Source organism: Symphalangus syndactylus, chromosome 10, assembly GCF_028878055.3.
Source record: "Symphalangus syndactylus isolate Jambi chromosome 10, NHGRI_mSymSyn1-v2.1_pri, whole genome shotgun sequence".
Classification (NCBI taxonomy): Eukaryota; Metazoa; Chordata; class Mammalia; order Primates; family Hylobatidae; genus Symphalangus; species Symphalangus syndactylus.
This window is the reverse complement of record NC_072432.2, coordinates 21,107,097-21,127,159: the sequence shown is the minus strand read 5'-3', so window position 1 is coordinate 21,127,159 and position 20,063 is coordinate 21,107,097. Positions and strand designations below refer to the sequence as shown.

Genomic DNA, 20,063 nt, shown 5'->3' with positions numbered 1-20,063 from the left:
TTAACTTTCATCTACAGGTTTTAATTTAACTTGTCATATTTCTATTTTTTTTTTGTACATGGGACCAGACGCCTTTGGGAAAAGGACTCAGTTTTTAATACATTAACACAATAAAAACAAGGAAGATCAATTTAAGTCAATGAGTTACGTTTTAGGCAAGCTCAGTAGAAGACAGGAATTCACTTCCAACTTTCAAGTTGCTCAAAGACTTCTAGCTCTAAAAACAGGCTAAGGCGTACTTACACAGAGAGAATTAAAATGGTCAAGGCCATCATCTTGGATAACTTAGGAAGATGCCATCATGGAGACTGTTACATAATAAGTAAGAGGCCCTTTTATGTAAGTTACACAGAGAACAAAATGCAGATGCCATGCATGGCGTATGGCATTTTATGGGGGCAGTAAATGTCTTAACTTGTGTATTAGTCTCTTTTCATGCTGCTGATGAAGACATACCTGAGACTGCATAATTTATAAAGAAACAGAGGTTTAATGGACTCACAGTTCCACGTGGCTAGGGAGCCTCACAATCATGGCAGAAGGTGAAAGGCACATCTTACATGGCAGCAGGAAACAGAGAATGAGAACCAAGTGAATAGGGAAACCCCTTATGAAACCATCAGATCTCACGAGACTTATTCACTACCATGAGAATAGTATGAGGGAAACTGCCCCCATGATTCAATTATCTCCCACTGGGTCCCTCCCACAACATATAAGAATTATGGGAGCTACAATTCAAGATGAGATTTGGGTGGGGACACAGTCAAACCATATCAACTTGGTCCGATGTGCTCAGATGAATTCTGCTAAGGTTGAACTTCTCTAAATCAGTGGAACCAGACAAGCCATAGAATTCCTTGTTTTCCAGATCTGAGTAAGGAGTGTTACAATCACAGGCGTATATTTTTTAAGTCATGCCGTGAACAGTTTGTTTTATTCTCTGGCTTAACACATGGCTTTAGTCTTCTCTGATGAAAAATATCTCATAAAGCCTTCCCCATCTTACCTCCAGCCCCATCATTCTCTCACACCACACCCTGTTAGTTTCAATCCTGGCATTTATCCATCTGGTATTTATCCATTTAATTACATTCTGCTCAGTTTGCTTGATTATTCACCACCTAGCACCTCACTAGACTGTATGCTCATGAAGGGAGGAACTATATCTTTTTAGCTTAATACTGCATCACCAGAGCTTGCACGGTGCCTGAGACAAAATTGGTGCCCATATTTGTTAAAAGGATAAAAACAATGAATAAGTAAATCAAAATCAGGAAGACCAGTGAGGTTGAGCAGGACATAGTCTTTGCATGGATCACAGTGACAACTAATTTGGACTTTGTCATTAGTTGGGAAAATATTATTTTTATTTTCATGGGACACTTTCTCCCTCCATGTCTCTCTGCCTGTCTTCCTTCCTTCCTTCTTTCCTTCCTTCTCCCTTCCTTCTTTTCCCCCTTCCTTCCTTCCCTCCTTTCCTTCCTCCCTCCCTCTCTCCCTGCCAGTGTTCCTTCATTCTTTCCTTCTTTCATTCCTTGCTTCCTTCCTTTCCTCCCTCCCTCCCTCCCTCCCTTTCTCTATTTCTTCTTTTTTTCTTTTTCGCCTAATGATTTGCAAAGCTATAACAAGGAAATAAAAATCTTAATAAATGTGGGAGAGATTAAGTCAATGTTTGTAAACTTTTTAATAAAAAATATTTTTAAAATCCATTTGTAAGAATTATCAAAATTGTAAGGCCAAAGCATTTTTCACAAGGAAGGTTTGTATTATTCACGGAAAATCCCCCACACTTGAATAAGATCACAGACACTAGAGGGCAGTCCTAGACACCCTGTGGTGCTCCTAAAGGCAAGCTAAGCACAGCAACTTAGCCTGCGGTTTTAAACACACTCTTATCAATACATCAGTTGCTCCAGCCTTCACCCCCTTCTGCAACTGAAGGACTTCCCCACTTATTTGTAGGAGGCATTGGGTGTGTCATCTGAGTCCTGTAGCCTCCCCCAGGAGCTGAGTAAAGTGGTGTTTGGCTGCTTTAGAAGGCTATAGCTCCCTGATTGTCCAGAACCACATCTATTGCTGCTGTCACCTGGGGTCCATGAAGGTGCCTGCAGCCCTGTGTTCACAGAGGTCTACACTTTCAAGTCCTGGGGTGTGCAGGGGTGGGAAGAATGCCCCACTTCCCATCTTGCCCTTTTTGCCAAGGACCAGGGTGGTGCTGCTGTGAACCCTAGCACTTTATGGTGACTTAGTTTTTTTGTCATAAAATAAAAACCTTGAACATTCCTGCAGGCCCCCTCCCCACCCTTTGCACTGGACTCCAACATGAGTCCCTTGGGGAATTGGAATTCTCAATTGCCAGACTCCTAATTTACGGCTTAGATGCTATGAGTTCCCTTCTCTCTCAAAAGTTTCCTGTAGTCATTTTGGCCAATAGTTACTAAATGATCCAGCCCACCAACCCATCACACATGTGTAGGTCTTTCAGCATTCTGGAGTGAACTGACCCTGACTGAAACATGTAAATCACTCAAGATCCTGATTACAAACTCAGCCCTCCCCACCCGCAAGGGCTGTGAATCTCAGGAAGATTTATCCTCAAATGTCAATGCTTTGGAAGAACATAGCTTTCCACAGTTACCTTCCCTTTGGATGAAAAATTCTTTTACTTTTATTTTTGTTTAAAGCAGAGCTGCTTTTCAAGACTTGTTCTAAAAAGAGATCAAATTGGAGTCTGGTTTTGACTAGTGGGAATTTTCCTTCAGCTAAACCAACTGTTGGCTGTGCTTGAACTCCCGCCAATACAGGGGCCAGTGCTGCAGCACTTTTAAGTTAAAAGTGGCTAATAAAATCATGAAGGAAAACCATAAAAGAGAATTACAAACGAAATCATCAAAAAGAAAAAAAATGGCTTTACTCTGGTGAAATTCACCCTCCAGGGACCGAATAGAAAATTTGCAGACATGAGCTGATGTCAGCAGAGACACCTGACACATTTAAAAGTCTTTTCCCCTCAGTAAGTTCAACCATTCAGTTTCTACTAATCAGTTGTTTCTAATATTGAAGGAAAGCTGAGATCAGTTGGGCAAAAGAAAAATCTGAGATAACCTCAATTATCAATTTTATAAGTAGAGGCTGGAAAGCTACCTTCCATTTCTAGTGCATTGATTTTTAAAGTTGATGGAGCCTCTGAGCATACATTGCATTCACACTGGCTTATTCGGTAAATAGTTTAAAATATTTGAAGTGTGGTTATATTAATGAAATAATTATACTGGCACTCACACCTCTTGATTTTGAGGCATGATCACATCATATAAAGAAACAGATTGAAACACAATCAGAAATAATAATTGGTCATTAAGTTATACATGTTTTTTAAGTATGCACTAACTGGTTAAATGGTCTGGCATTTCTATTTTTAAGTACTTCGTACATGGCTACAACTCAGACATCATTTTTTTCCCCTGTGGTACTCTTTACTTGTTTATTTTTGGAAAGTTTGGGCCAAATCTGTTCCATCTTTGACCTTTGGGTACTTTTCTTTTCTTTTTAGGGAAAGAACTATGTATACCTTTCCAGTACGAAGCATACACGTGCTCACATGGATGATAAACAACTCCCAGACTTGCTTTTCTGACAAATAAATCAGTGCTGGTAGATCTTTAAAATGTCAAACTTCTCATTCAGCATGAGACTTGTCACTGTCCATGTGTTTTTTTGACGATTCCCCAGATCTTACCAGTTGGCCCGGTTCCCATACATCAGAATGATGAAATGTACAAGACACCTATTCAGACTTATCCCTTCTCTGCAATTATTGCAACTGGGTCTTTTTTTTCCAGCTTCTTGGAAGGTTTACTACTCTCCCAGGCTTTTGGCCTCCCAGGGAGGTCAAAGAGCTTGGAGTTAGTTTGCGTTCCCTCCAAAATACCAAGGTGCAACCAAACCTTTTTCCACGACCTCTCGGAAAAGTACACAGCAGCTTTATGCCATCTCTCAAGGACTAGTCATAGGCATGCCCAGAGGGCAGCCCAGAATAGCTTATTACTTCTAGAAAGGTGGCTTCTCATTATTATCATGGCTTTAAAACCTGATTCCTTATAGATCTAGTAGCATAAGGAAGTGGTTTCGGCATTTGATAGGGTTAAAACAGTACCACTTCCTTGCCCTGTAAACATGTGTATTATTATACCTCCCCAAACTTTAATGTCCTCATCTGTAAAGTAGAAAGTGACCATATTAAGAATATAGACTTGTGTAAGTCAACAGCAAGTGTGTTTTAGAACACAGAAATAAGAATATACCTAATTATGTGTCAGTAAACAGATTTTTTTTCCTTGTCTACTCTATTTTTGTTGTTGTTTTGAGACAGATTCTCACACTGTCACCCAGGCTGGAGTGCACTGGCATGATCTCAGCTCGCTGCAACCTCCGTCTCCCAGGTTCAAGCAATTCTCCTGCCTCAGCCTCTTGAGTAGCTGGGATTACAGGCGTGTGCCACCACATCTGGCTAATGTTTGTATTTTTAGTAGAGATGGGATTTCACTATGTTGGCCAGGCTGGTCTCAAACTCCTGGTCTCAAGTTGATCCACCCGCCTCTGCCTCCCAGAGTGCTGGGATTACAGGCGTGAGCCACCATGCCCAGCCTCTCACCCTATTTTTGAACAAAAAGACGAAAAAGTTTAAGAAATATGCCAAGGAAGTAAGCAAGTGGGTACAACATGGGATACCCTGGTGATGTGCTTCCCTATGCAAATCAAAGCATTGTGTAATATATAGCTAGTTCCACCTAGTAAGTCAGCACACAGGTCAGGTGCATGTCTAGGATCATTCTATCACCTTCTACCTATGTAGATGTTTCTCATCCATCTCAGGCTAGCTTGCAATAGGACAGATTTCCAAATTTCAGCATGCCAGTGTCAGGAAATGATTGAATTGAGGTTATTTTCCTAACCTCAGTGTCCAACACAGTTGTCAACTTTCCTAATTGTATGCTGCCCATGAATTCCTCATTGAAAATTACTGAAGAGAACACCACTTTGATGAACAACAGTAACTTGATCAGAGTAGCAGACTCTGTGTTCAAAGCAAATGAACTTTTAAAATGAGAAGCAAATTAGTCTTCTACCATCTACTCCTAAGTCTTTATCTGGGCAAGGAATACTCAGTTAGGAAATTATCCAGATGTGACAATTTGCCAGGGTAATTTTTGATAGCTTATTTATTTGTATTATTTTTACAGGGGCATGACAAGTAAAGATATAACATTCAAATCAGTCTACTGAGTGGGTTCTGATGTAATGGAGACAAGAAATCCAGCTTTTCAGTAAGTTCAGAGGTTTTTTTCTCTGGATAGACCCTCTAATCAATGGACAGACTGACCACTCCTGAAACTGACATCTACATTGCTAATCGCAGGCTAGTGACTCAAATCACTGAGCCCAGCATCTAACTCACCTTCTACTTCCCAACCTGCTGTCCTAGCCCCACTGCTACCACTCGTTATTCTTCTTTTCTAGGTTAATACCTTGAGACACCTTGAATTTTTTTTGAGATGGAGTCTCACTCTGTTGCCCAGACTGGAGTGCAGTGGTGCAATCTCGGCTCACTGCAACCTCTGCCTCCTGGGTTCAAGTGATTCTCCTGCCCCAGCCTTCTGAGTAGCTGGGATTACAGGCACACGCAACCACGCCCAGCTTTTTTTTTTTTTTTTTTTTTTTTTAGAGAGACGGAGTTTCACCATGTTGTTCAGGCTGGTCTCAAACTCCCGACCTTGTGATTCTCCCGCCTCAGGCTCCCAAAGTGCTGGGATCACAGGCATGAGCCACCGTACCCAGCCTGTCCTTTTCTTTAGCATTTGTGGCCCTCCCCTCCCTTCTGTTAACCAGCTTGAGGTCCTCGCCTCCCAGTGTATCTGGGCAACACCTACTTTGCTTTCCCTTCCTTCCAACAACTGCCCCCCACTCCCAACCCCTAAACTTTTGGAACCCCAGGAGGTACGTCCCGTCTCTGCTCTAGAACTGGCTCCCTTTGCCTCAATAAATGTTACTGTTATTAAGATCCTCTTCCTGCAGATCCATTCAACCCTATTTCCCACCACTTCCTAACCCACCCCTTTTATGCCAATCCCATGCACAACCATTTAATCTCTGTCTTTTCTAAGTATTAATACCTTCCCTCAACTTCTCCCCCAAAAATGCCCAAATGTAAGCCCCCTATTCAAATCCTGTGTAAATCTACATCTGCCACCAAATCCCCTTACAATGCTTCAGAAACAACTTAGCTCTTCCATCTCTAAACGTCATATCTGTTTAACCTCAGCCCCTTCCAGTTTCATGCTGACCTGTTTTGTTTAATGTTAATGAATGACCATATGTTATGTAAGGGGATCTATACTCCTTTCTCTTCTCTGTCCTCCCCTACTCGAGCCTCACTTCCTCTCCGACACAGGAGACATGGGAAGAGATTGACAACACCCATGGATCAGAACCGAAATCTGAACTCCTGTAGACTGTGCACTACACCTTCTACCCCCTCAGAATGTAAACTGTAAATTCCAACATTCTTAACTTCGCCAAACTTTATCACAGTTACACAGGATGGAGATTTACTACTAAGTCATTTAATATTGTCCAAGATGCCTTTAAGGAAGATTTAAATAAAATCTCAAGGGCTGGGCACGGCGCCTCACCCTGAAATCCCAGCACTGTGGGAGGCTTAGGTGGGAGGATCGCTTGAGTCCAGGAGTTCAAGAGCAACTTGAACAACATGGTGAGACCCCCATCTCCTTAAAGAAGAAGAAGAAGAAGAAGAAGAAGAAGAAGAAGAAGAAGAAGAAGAAGAAGAAGAAGAAGAAGAAGAAGAAGAAGAAGAAGAAGAAGAAGAAGGAGAAGAAGAAGGAAGAAGAAGAGGAAGAAGGAGGAGGAGGAGGGGGGGGAGGGGAGGAGGGGGGGGAGGGGAGGAGGGGGGGAGGGGAGGGGGGAGGGGGAGGGGAGGAAAAAAGAAAGAAAGAGAAACAAAGAAAAGAAATTTTAAAAGTGAACTTGAGGTGGCAGGATGGTTTGAGGCCAGGAGATCGAGACCAGCCTAGGCCACATGAGCAGACTCGGTGTCAACAAAAAAAATTAGAAAATTAACCAGGTGTGATAAGTCATCTGCAGTACCAGCTAATCAGGAGGCTGAGGCAGGAGGATCGCTCGAGCCCAGGAGTTTGAGGTTTCATTGAGCTATGATAGCACCATTGTACTCCAGCCTGGGCGAGAGAGAGACCGTATCTCTAAAAGGAAAAAAATAAATAAACAAAACAAAGCAAACCAACCAAACAAACAAAAACAAAAAATTCACACACGCACACACACACACACACACACACACACACACACACACACAGACACCCAACACCAAAAGCAAAAAAACCCTCGAGGCTTTCTTGTTTATGAGTTAGCTCTGCCAGGAGGTGGGGTGGCCTTAGGGGAGGAGAGGGTTGTTGCATTTCAACTTTAACTCTCATCACAGACGTGCAAATCCATGAACGCTGAGGTCAGGCTGCAGAGGTGATGCAGAGATAATTGCTTTGCCCCTCCTGGTGGTGGAGTTGGTTTTCACATTCTCCATCCAAGCTGCGCCTTTGACAGAAATGGAGCAAGCCCTCCCTCCACGTGGGGCATTGCTTCTAAAGCAATAAATAGCTTGAGGTGACTGAGGCGAAACTGATTGTCCTTGAGATGGGACTGCAATAGAAATCTGGGCAGCCCGAACAGACACCCAGCGCTCCAGCCACCAGCGGGGCCGCCCGGGCGTCCCCGGCTCTAGACCAGCCGCGAGGAGGCGCAGCGAGAGCGCTGGTCCCCGCCCGCGGCCGGAGGAGGGCTAGAGCGCCTGGGCCAGCCCCCCGAGCCGGCTGGGCGGGCGGGCGAGCGCGAGCAGACGCCGGGCACTGTCACCGAGGGTGCGCCGAGCGCACCGACCCGGGACGCAGGCAGCTGGGGACCGCCAGATTCCACCAGCTCTCCTTGCCCCGCAGGGGTCCTCGGCTCGCGCTCCTGGGTAACAGCCACCGGGGCGGAGGGAGATGTCGACCGGGGCCAGCCGCGGTCCCCGGGGAAGCCAGGCGCCGCTGATCGCGCCCCTCTGCTGCGCCGCGGCCGCGCTGGGGATGATGCTGTGGTCCCCCGCCTCTCAGGCGTTCAACCTGGACGTGGAAAATCTCACGGTGTACAGCGGCCCCAAGGACAGCTACTTCGGCTACGCCGTGGACTTCCACATACCAGACGCCCGCACGTAAGTCGCCAGACCCGGGGAGGTGCGCGCGGGGGCGAAGGCGCTCCCGGGTCAGGTCCCAGCCGCTCTGCCGTACAGTCCCCGCAGCCTGGGATCCCCGTCCTGCCGCCTGCCCGGGGTCCCGTCCATCTCCCCGCCACCAGCCCCTTCTCTCCCCTGCCATGCTAGATGTGCCTTGTGAACTTTGAGCTAGAGACACGCCACTTGCATAGAACACGCAAGTCCTGGGTGTTCCGGGTACCAAGACGCACGCATCCTACAAGGAGAGAACAGGACCCAGAAGACCAAAGCCAGTTAAAACCGCGACCACGGCGAGGTCTGTTTATGCAGAGCCTGTAGCCATTGCGTCTGGGCGCAAGAGCTGTCGGCTATCAGCAGATGGGCTCTGTCCTTGGCTTCCTCCCACCCCACCCCCTTCTCTCATCTCACTGTACCCACAGAGCTCCACCTAGAGAAGCAGGACCGTTTGCACTCTTGCAAACCAGGTTGCAGACCCCCACAGATTTCCAAGAGGAAATCAAGTTTGACAGTCGGTCCTCATCATAAATACATTCCTGCCCTCCACCCCTGCCCCAGTGTCCCCGGGCAGGAGGCTACAGAGACTGCATTGCATGCGCACGCTTTTGTGGCGCCCAAAGAGTGACTTTCTCCAACCCTTTTGCAGAGCGAGTGTCTTGGTGGGGGCGCCCAAAGCCAACACCAGCCAGCCCAATATCGTGGAAGGGGGAGCCGTCTATTACTGTCCTTGGCCCTCGGAGGGATCTGCGCAGTGCAGGCAGATACCGTTTGACACCACCAGTAAGTGAGATTTGTCCTTCTAAGCTGCGGGCCTGGGTTTGGAAGAACCAGGGCCATCCCAGAGGCGACTTCCCGCTGTCTTGGTGCAGTGCTCCTTTAGCTTGTCCGATGTGTCCGTGTTGTGGGCTGTGTGGGTCTCTAGAGAAATCAGTTTTTTCAACTCTCAGTTAAGTGAAGGAAGATGTTTAGTGAACCCTAGAGAAAGGACCCTATTTTGACCCTGAGTGTTTGGATGCATCCTGGCAACTCCTGTTTCTTTACCGTTCTGAGATGAGCATTTTCAGAGTGAGTGGATGTTTTGGAGAAATACAAAAACTACGTCCTAACTTTGACTGTGGAGAGAATTTGGTTGCTTCTTAAGGACAGATCTGGAAAAAGAGAGATCCGTAGCGTTTCCAATGCCCAAGCTCCGGAGGCAGGACTTAGACATCACTCCGTGTTACTGTTTAATTCCTTACAGAAAGAAAGAAAGAATTTTCTTTCAAAGTATTAGACATTGGATGCAAACTAGTGCAGGCAGAGTGTGGATGGATTACATTCATTTCCAAAATCCCTAGACAGATGTTTCTTATTTAATTAAAGGGAAAATACGTTTTAAACAATTCAGTCTGGTTATATTTCCTCTGGTGTTTTCTCTTTAGAACCTGAGAAAATAATTTAAATGCAATGCTTTCAAAGACATTAACACCGAATGCTTTAATTTTTACCACCAAAACTTTATGAATTCAAAGGGTATATATTATCAGAAAGCAAATATCTCTTTCCAGAAAAATGCGAATATGTCACCTTGAATAATGGTCCTTGATAAATAATCATTTAAAATACCTTTTGTACCACACAACTATTCTACGACATCATACTTGATTTCTTTGATTTTTAATTGTTTGATTAGTGTGTATATGGAATTTATGCAGAATATTTTCACAGAATTTCAGTGAAATTGGCTGGATGATATTTACCTGTTACTATAATTTATATCTTTTATGTTAAAGGAGAAAACAGTTTCAGTTTCATAAATACGAAAATATTTCAAAGCAAAACATACTATGCAAGCATTACCTTGAATTATGACCAAATTAGGAAAGTATTTTATAAAAGCATTGGAAAATTATATTTTTATCGTGCCTGTCTATATATGGTCACAATAGCTTATCATTTTATTAAATATTCTGTTATTTTATACCAGTTTTTATAAGCTTTTACTTTTAAATTTGAGTATTAGCAACCTGGAAGATTAAACCTTTTGATGTTAATTTGTGACAGAAATCTTTTAATTAGTTATTTTATCAAGATTTGAGACACTTTCTAGCTACTGCTCTCTGGTTTAAGAATAAGCTTCCTAAATCGGAAGAATTAAACATTTAAACATAAAATTAATGCCATTTTAATAATTCATACCCAAATCATTTGTTTTGTTTTGTTTTTTTGTTTTTTTGTTTTTTTTGTTTTGAGACAGAGTCTTGCTCTGTCACCCAGGCTGGAGTGCAGTGGCGCGATCTCGGCTCACTGCAAGCTCCGCCTCCCGGGTTCACGCCATTCTCCTGCCTCAGCCTCTCCGAGTAGCTGGGACTACACGCGCCCGCCACCACGCCTGGCTAATTTTTTTTTTTTTTTTTTTTTTTTTTGCATTTTTAGTAGAGACGGGGTTTCACCGTGGTCTCGATCTCCTGACCTCGTGATGCGCCCGCCTCGGCCTCCCAAAGTGCTGGGATTACAAGCGTGAGCCACCGCGCCCGGCCAATCATTTGTATTTTTAAAAGTATTTTAAGGCAGGCCAAATAAAGACATGAATCATTGACATTATTTGAATTTCCATTAAGGAAAGTATATTTTGAGACATGGTTGATGTGTTTTCACCAAGAAGCAATTTATGGTCGTGGAAAAGAATTTAATAACCTTCTTGTGTAGTCTCATAACATATGAAATCAGGATCTGATTAGTATATTTTTCTTTTGATAAAGGAAGAATCAATGTCTGCCCAGATAAGTTACAAATGACTTACTTTGTAAGTACTCATCCCAATAGATGTCATAGGCCGATAGATTAAAGACCAGAGAATTCAGATGTCAACTATGAATTTTAAAAATAACTGATCCTAACTGAAAATTTTCAATATTAAATTACAATAGGTAGGCCAGGCACGGTGGCTCATGCCTGTAATTCCAGCACTTTGGGAGGCCGAGGCAGGTGGATCACTTGAGGTCAGGAGTTCAAGACCAGCCTGACCAACATGGGGAAACCCCATCTCTACTAAAAATACACAATCAGCCGGGCATAAGGGTGTAATCCCAGCTACTTGGGAGGCTGAGGCAGGAGAATCGCCTGAATCCGGGAGGGAGAGGTTGCAGTTAGCCAAGATTGCGCCATTGCACTCCAGCCTGGGCAACAAGAGCAAAACTCCAGCTCAAAAAAAAAAAAAAAAAAATACAATAGGTTATATTTTCCAAGTTCATTCTAAAGCAATTGCTTGAAGCCTTGAATTCACTGTCCCATACAGAACTAATGCTGACAGATGTGCTTCGGTTTCCAGAATAGCCCACAGGAATGCACTTAACCCTTATTGTTGCTGAATTATATTTGCAGTGAAACAGTAGGGGACAAACTAGAACAACTTGGCAATTAAATAGAAAAACGATGTCCAGAAAAGGTCAGTGTTACTTGGAGAAGACAGTATCCTCTTTTGTGTAGGTTAGGAAAATGTCTAGATATCTCAAAGGGCTTTAGAGATTGATGCTGCTCATTCCACACTACGTCTTATTTTACTTCCAAATATATAGTGGTTTACTTGATAAATAGATGAATACACTAATCCTACTATTATACTTACCAACTACAATCATAATAATTTCAGAATTCATAAATGGAACAAAGTGAGGGAAAGAAAGGAGGAGAAAAATCAATGTTCCTGAAATAATTGAACAGGAAATTTAAAAAGCAAGGCAGGAAAGGCTACACAACTTTGTGAGAAATGAATGGTCCGTGACAGAATGAACAACGCTGTGACCTGTGAAAGACAGGGAGGTCCCACTTGGAGAGGAGAAAGGAATCGTTGGGAAAAGAAAGTTCCCCATGTTGACCATCAGGGGGTACTGTGGGCCCAGAAACCTTGATTGCCAGTGGGAATGGCCTGAAAATGGGTGTGGGGAAGGAATCCACAGGGTCACAGCCCAGGTGTTTGCTACCAAGTGGTTGCTCACCCGCTATACCTCATCTGTGCCAATTGCTTTGTCCTTATACCCTCGGACAGTGGGACTGGCAGTGGCGGCTACTTGATGCAAAGCTGTGCAAGTGAAGAAGGCACAGCAGATGCCACAGTAGCTATTTCCAATCTGAACATCAGCTTTGTGGACAAAGTGGAATGTTAAAACCAAAGATTAAAGGTGGAAACAGACATCACTGGTTCTGGGTCCTGAAGTCGGCGTTGCCAGAGGCATCCCATTTATAGATCGCTACTATGTACCAGACACTATACACACATTGTTTCTACTACATAAAACAAATCAAAACTACTATGTAAAACTCATTCTGTAAATAAGGAAACCGACATCAAAGGTATATCCAAGACCGTACAGTGGTAGGCAGTAGAGGCAGCACTGGAATAGAGGTCTGCCCAGTTTGCAGCCTGCTTCTTCCCCTCACCTTCCTTCCAGAAATGGGGAGAGGACTGACCCTGATAAACTGCAAGTCTGGGATTATGACTAAGCCCCTAGGGAGCTTTGGAAGGCTATATTCACCTTCCCTCCCTCTCCTCCACTCCCCTACTCTAACAGTGGCTTTACAATTCCATTTTAAATGATTCTCCAGAGAAGGGTTGAAAAGGATAAGCAGTTTTGGTAGAAGCATTGTAGAAGCAGGGTTTGTCTTGGTAGGAATGATGGGTCGCATGTGGCCCTGGTTTGCTCAGACTCCCGCAGAATGCCCCTTCACAGTCTCTGATAAGCTGCCTCCTGAGTTACTCTCTACTCAGTGCCAGTAATGTATTGTTCTACCCCCCCAAAAAGGAAGAAAAGTTCCCTGCTTTAACTAAGTAGTGGCCCCAAATTGACATCCGCATAATGGAGTGTGATGTGTCAGGCATAAAAATGTATATTGCAAATATTCATCTGTCAAGACATCAGTGACTTTCCTGGTCTTTTACCCTACTTTTACTACGACATCTGAATTCAAAACATCCTAAGTAAATTTGACCTTTCAGTGAAGTTGTTTCAACTTGTTCAGGTCCCTGGGGTGTCTAGAACTGGGTATTCTGCTCTGATAACCAAATAATTCTCTCAGCTTAGACTTTGAAGGAGACAGCCCTATAACTGAGTTCCAGAATCCAGTTGAGATCCTGTTCCTCCGTGTATTTAAGGTCAATTGCCATTTTCTAAAAACTGCCTTTCGGGTTTTTTTTTTTTTCATGAAATAATCATTATTTATTTTATTTTCACCTTATCATATAACTTGATTTTTTTTTAACATTTCTCATGATAAATACAAAAATAGAGGAAGCTTGCACTAGCCCAGCACTTCAAATGCTTGAATACTAGAAGCATATGCTGGTGGGGGAGGTGCAAAGAGTAGATAATTTTCCTGCTCTGTACAAAATCAAGGGGTTCCAAAAAAGCACTTCTCTCATCTCCCTTCTGTTTTTCCCTCTTTACTTCAATAGAATAAAATTCCTCCTATCACCAAAATGGTTTCTTTCACTTTTGTCTCAGGAACTCTTTAAACTGTGCCCCATGTCTTGAAGAGTTTAAAATATCACATCTGCCTAATTCATGCCTCTCGCTTCTGTATCTATTCCAAGGTTCCCTTTCTTCTTTTTCCTACATTTTCTAAACCAATGCATGGGTTACAGAATGTTAGGTTGTAACCCTTCTGCTAAAAGGGAGAACGAATGAGACAATGAAACAGACTGTCACCTTTGGAATAATGAAGAGCAAATTGCAACATAGTTCCAAAGTATAGCATACAAGTATTTGATTGTTTTAAATGCTCAAGTAAAATGTTTGAGGAAAAAGGTGATGTGGGCTAATTAATTATGATAAGCATCAAAGCACTAATAATGACAGAGAAGCAATACAGCTGGGAACCAGTCACAATTAGGAACCCACATAAGAAGCTGACAGGAAGAGGTAGGAGGTGCCATTGAGATTTGGAAGTCATCTGAGAAAGACTACTAGAATTTGCCTGGCCTCAACTTAGTATCTCTGTGTTAAAAAAAAAAAAAAGAAAGAAAGAAAAAGAAAAGAAAAGAAAACTTAAAATGGAAGACAATTGGGTTAGGATATTTCAAAGCTCTGGATGACAAGGTTTTTGTTGGAAATTGCGGGAGACCGGAAGCCTTTGTTTTGGGGGGTCTGTTTTATTTTGTGTTGAGTGATCCCACAATGAGAAGCAGCTTAAAGCATCTGGTTCTGCAACTGGCATAGGGTTGTTTTTTGATAGTGTTCGGTGTGCCCTTTTTCTCATGTGAGGGTTGGGAAACATATTGGCTGCATGAGTCTTGCCTTTCTAGTTTCCCCAGAAAGAAATCAGTTTTTGTTCAGGAACAAAGAAAAGAAAAATGTAGGTTAGAGCTACCCCAGTAAATGACAGAGGAAATAACTTAAGTGTGACAGGACTTAGGGACAGGAGAAATCTGTGCTCTAATACGTTCAATTGGAAGATTACAAAGGTGGGGGAAGAGGGAAGCCCAAAGATAACCTCCTCTTTTCAAGACTTAACAATGAGAGTAAGTTTTGCTACTCAGAAAAAAAGAAGCAGCGTGTGCACACACGTGCACACCACAATATTTGCAGAAATCTTCCTCTGCTAAGTGCTGATCCAACTGAGTCATCAAAGGTGGTTTAGCTGGATGTCTTACTTATTATTCTAGAAGCAATTCATGATGGCTACTATGCCTGGATATATTGGCATGACAGAGGCAACCATCATCCCTAAATTTCTCTCTGTTGGTTCAGACTTCATGCAACAGAACACAACTGAACCTTGATATGAGAAGGGAGGAGGCAGTGGTCCCTACAGCCCATAGCAACTGAGGAAGCAATTAAAAAAAGGAAGTCCTTGAAACTCCAACTAGAAATGGGAAACAGATCTGCTGTATGGCTAGTTGAGCAGTATGAGCATTAGGCACCCGTTGCTTAATCTGCAAAATTCTTTCAAGAAGCTGGAAGTCTGTGTGAGGGAACAGGCTTCAAGGTTCTTGGCAGGAATATTTCATGTAGGTTCTGCAGCATGCTAGGAGAAATGGCTTGAAATTGTCTTGAAATAGTCTTGAAATTATTCTGAAAGGAAAAATGCACTTTTACATTTAAGCTGACAGGTTGAGATGTGCACATTCAAACTTTACTTGTTAGTGTATAACGAGTCTTGTATCTGGGAATTGCATTGATGGAGAGAGTTGCCAACTTTACGAAAAAGCTCAGCTCAGGGGTGCCCTGATGGATACCATGACAGTACACGAACATGGACTTTTTTTATTTTATTTTATTTTTATTTTTTTGAAATGGAGTCTGGTTCTGTCACCCAGGCTGGATTGCAGTGGCACAATCTAAGCTCACTGCAACCTCCATCTCCCGGGTTAAAATGATTCTCCTGCCTCAGCCTCCCAAGTAGCTGGGATTACAGGTGCCCAATGCCATGCCCAGCTAATTGTGTGATGATTTTTTTTTTTTTTTTTTTTTTTGTATTTTTAGTAGAGACAGGGTTTCACCATGTTGGCCAGGCTGGTCTTGAACTCCTGACTTTAAGTGATCTGCCTGCCTTGGCCTCCCAAAGTGCTGGGATTACAGGCATGAGCCGCCACACCCAGCCACTGAACATGGATTTTTGAGGAAGATAGTTGAAAGACTAATTAATTGGTTTTATTTAAAAAAACACTTGGCCGGGCGCGGTGGCTCACGCTTGTAATCCCAGCACTTTGGGAGGCCGAGGCGGGCGGATCACGAGGTCAGGAGATCGAGACCACGGTGAAACCCCGTCTCTACTAAAAATACAAAAAATTAGCCGGGCGTGGTGGCGGGCGCCTGTAGTCCCAGCTACTCGGAGGGGCTGAGGCAGGAGAATGGCGTGAACCCGGGAGGCGGAGCTTGCACTGAGCCGAGATTGCGCCACTGCACTCCAGCCTGGGCGACAGAGTGAGACTCCGACTCAAAAAAAAAAAAAAAAAAACACTCATTCATCCTTTAATCAGCAAGCATGTTCAAAGCATTTTAAAATAATTTTTATTTTTCAAAATTCTGCTTAATACATGTTTACAAAGAACATATTTATTGCATAAAGCAAGGTGTTCCTCCATAATGAAATCCTAAAATAGATTAAAGTAATTTCAATTCCAGGTTACATGATAAGGAGATTTAAGATATGCAAGCTAATTGAGACTAAGTGATTTACACTTAAAACCAAATACATCTAATACACCAGCTATGGACTGCTATAGAATTCAGGTGGGCCACTCTTAGATGAATGTCACTAGATGGTCTGGAAGGAGTGCAGCTCCACCTCAACCCTGCTGAAAGCGCAGAGTTTAGCTTTGTGGTGTTTAGTGTATTGGCCCGAAGGTCTGCAAATTGAGAAACGTTCCTAGACCCATAAACACTGAAGAAGGTGACTATTTACCCTTTCTTTTTTTTTTTTTTGGTAAAATTAAGGTATAGATTATGAAAATAAGTCTTTATAGAAGTGATTTCCAGGCATTAGGAGTGGAAGAGAGGAGTTGACTCCAAAGGTGTAATAGCAGGGAATCTTTTGGGGGAGAGGTTGATGGAACTTTCTGTATCTTGATTGTGGTGGGGGATACATGACTGCCTGTATTTATCAAAACCCATGATGCTGTAGATCACCAAAAGTGGATTTTATAAATATGTAAATAAATAATCTATATTAATATGTAAATAAAATAAACGTATAAATAAATATGAACAAAAAGATGAGAAAAAACCTTTATGGAGAATGCAAGAAAGTTACATATTTGATACGATGATTAAATGTGGTTTTGTGGCTGTTGCTCTGAGCCCATGGGCAATAAGCTCTTAGGCTATGGGAGGGCCTGATATAACAACACCTGGGGGTGTAAAGACACATATCCCTGAGAAGCATAGGCCACTGCTCCTAAGTAAGGCTGAACGATTAGTCAGATCATCATGTAGGAACTGCTTCAACATTCTTTAAATAAAGGATCATATGTTCCAAATGTGTTTGTTAAGAAGAGTGTGAATGCAAACACGTTGCATAAGAATATCTATGCAATGAAGTGTTGTACTTGTGTCATTCCTATATCCTTATGAAATTCAGGCACAAAATTTCCTCATTGGTAGTCACTGAAGAGAGCTCACTTTAAACACACAATTGTAGTTATCAAAATGAGTATAATGGCACTGCAGGGTATTTACTTAGAAACATTTGGTCAGTTTTCTTCTTCAGCTCTGATATTTGACATATGGACACAAATTTGAAGATGATATTGCAAAAAACCCTATATCAGTCTGCCCTGACTTCCAGGACATATTGACACCAGAGAGAAGGGCACACACCCCTGCTACAGGAATAGGTTTATTCAAGGACCTGACCCAGCCCACACTATACACAGCATCTCACTCCAGGTATAGCAGTGGAAGCCAATCTCCTGTGGCCAGGTTGTAGCTCTATGCCAGTTGTCTCAGTTGTCAGAGCCTATGATTTCTCCAGATGTCGCCAGCCTATGCCTGCCCCCTCTTGCCTCGCTGGTTACACAACTGATCTCTTTGTCACAGTGCCACACAGCACAGTACAGCTTGTCTCTCTAGAGCGCAGCAAACAACTCTTGCATACACACATGTTGCCACACACCCTGCACCGTGTCCTCCTGCCTTCTTAGCCACCCAGGACATCTTATCTTCCAGAATGATTTTCTGATACTTCTAGCTTCTCTCCTCCTATAGTTCCCACCAGGATACATGTTTCAGAAATTAACTCTAAAGTAGCTACAAATCCTTTTTTAAAAAGAAAGAAAAGGGGCACAACACTAAATACATAATGTTTTTGAACAGCCTACATGTGGACAGTCAATCAAATTAGGCATAAAAGCACACAATTAAATATTATATAACCGTTAAAAATGAAGTCTACAAATAATCAAGATTAACATGAGAAGATTTTTGTTTCAATGGTAAATAAAAACATAAAAGTCAAAATTGTGTCTACAACATCGTGAAAAATATAAGAAGAAAATTGTAATAAGAGACTATCTTTGGGAAATGTGATTAAAACTGTTTTTTTCTCATGCATTTTTTTTCTTGTTTTCAAACCACGAACAAGTATTTATTTATGATCAGGAAAAATAATGAAAAAATTAAACAAAAAAAATTCTAAATGAAATGATTGAGGTCACTAAAGTGCTGTAAAGATAAACAATAAAAGATCAGAATTAAAGCTCTGGATTGGAAGATGGCAATCTTAGTTGTTCCCTCTCTTGTCTTGGGAGCTGAACGTTGACTGATTTAGAAATGCATTCATTTACATAAGGTACCTAGGTTCTAAAATACTAAAGACCAAGGGTATTTTCAGTAACAATATGTGTAAAAATAAGAAGATGCAGTATAAGTCTCACCTGTTTTCATTCTAGATTATCTTTAAAGATAGAAATATAGACCTATTCTCACATGGCAGTTTCAAGAGCTGTTTGTGTATGGAATAGCTTTTGAGTGTGTCTGAGTAAGATGAGCTTGCCAGAAGTTAATTCACAATCTATTTATACTGCAATCAGTTCACAAAACTTGTTATAAAAGCCCATAGGAAAGAAATCAAGAGTGACCATAGGTCCAGATAATCCCATAGACCTTAAAATATGGAAGGCATTGGATAGAGTCAAGACATCCAGATAAACTCATAAAGTACTGTCAAAAATCATAGCATGAATTGGTGTTTAGTTCTTGCTCTGTTATGTATAATAATGAGATTTTTCTTTCCTTTAAAACATTATATATGTGTTAAGGATGAGTTATAAAATCTACCTAGAGCATTTCTTCTGGGGTGCACCATTCTACTCAGTCCCAAGTAAGGTTTATAAATGTTCTGTAAAGGTGTGTCTGTTTACTAAGTAAACAGTGTGTCAACACACTTGCCAACGATCTTGGTTGAGCAGAGAAAAGTGAGAAGTTTCGGGGAGGAGAACTGACAGAATGAAAGCTGGAGCAGCATTTCTGAAAATCTCTTGCACATTATTCTTTTGCGTGAAAATGAACAAAAAAGGTTTTATGTCTAATGAGTTTGTAAATAGCCGCATCTGCTCCCTTTCTATGACACTTACAATGCATATTCTCTTAGAAAAGGCACTAAAAATTCACAAATGAAAGCAACCTATTGGATCCATAGGATGGGGCCTTTGTTGACATTCATTATTTATCCTCACATTTATGAGGCCAAAGCAGATCCAAATGGCTGTAGAAACAAATAACCCCGTATCTTTGGCTTAAAGCATCTAAGGTTTATTTCTTGCTCACACTGTATTTTCAGTGTGATTTGATAGGGAGGCTTAGCCAGTTCAAGCCACACAGGAACCCAGCTTCATGGAGATTCCTTATTGGCACAGGTGTCTGAGATCACCCTAATTGGAAAAGGGGTATGTCCAATTGCACACTGTCTGTTACAGTTTCCACCTGGAATTGACATTTATTATTTAACATATTTTGTAGGCCAAACCATGCCTAGGAGGTTTGCCATGCCAATTTGTTTAACTATGGAAAACTTTACTTATCTGCACCTATGGAAATTGTATCTACCATCTTTAAAAGAGCATGAGAAAGGAAATGCACACAAACAGATTGTCTTTGGGAAATGTGATTAAAACTTTTTTTTTTTTTTAACTTTGCAGGACATGTTTTTAGGACACTCAGTTCAAATACACAGTTACTGGGGGCTACAGTCTCAACCCCTTCACTTATGAACAGACACATGGCAAGGAGTGGATGTTTTTGTGAACAGATTCAAAGATATGAGTGAGACTTTTATACCAACACTC

The 20,063-nt window shown here is 42.1% G+C and overlaps 1 protein-coding gene across 2 annotated transcripts in view; it reads left to right on the top strand.

Annotated features, from left to right (window-relative positions):
* The first annotated feature begins 7,668 nt into the window (after positions 1-7,668).
* The window catches only part of ITGA8 (integrin subunit alpha 8), a 196,554-nt gene continuing 184,159 nt past the window's right edge, over positions 7,669-20,063 (top strand). For both annotated transcript variants that reach the window (XM_055296660.2, XM_055296659.2), the window contains exons 1-2: positions 7,669-8,284; positions 8,949-9,082. In XM_055296660.2, the coding sequence (XP_055152635.1) occupies positions 8,076-8,284; positions 8,949-9,082 (343 nt within the window). In that variant the 5' untranslated portion in view covers positions 7,669-8,075. The remainder of the gene's footprint in view (positions 8,285-8,948; positions 9,083-20,063) is intronic.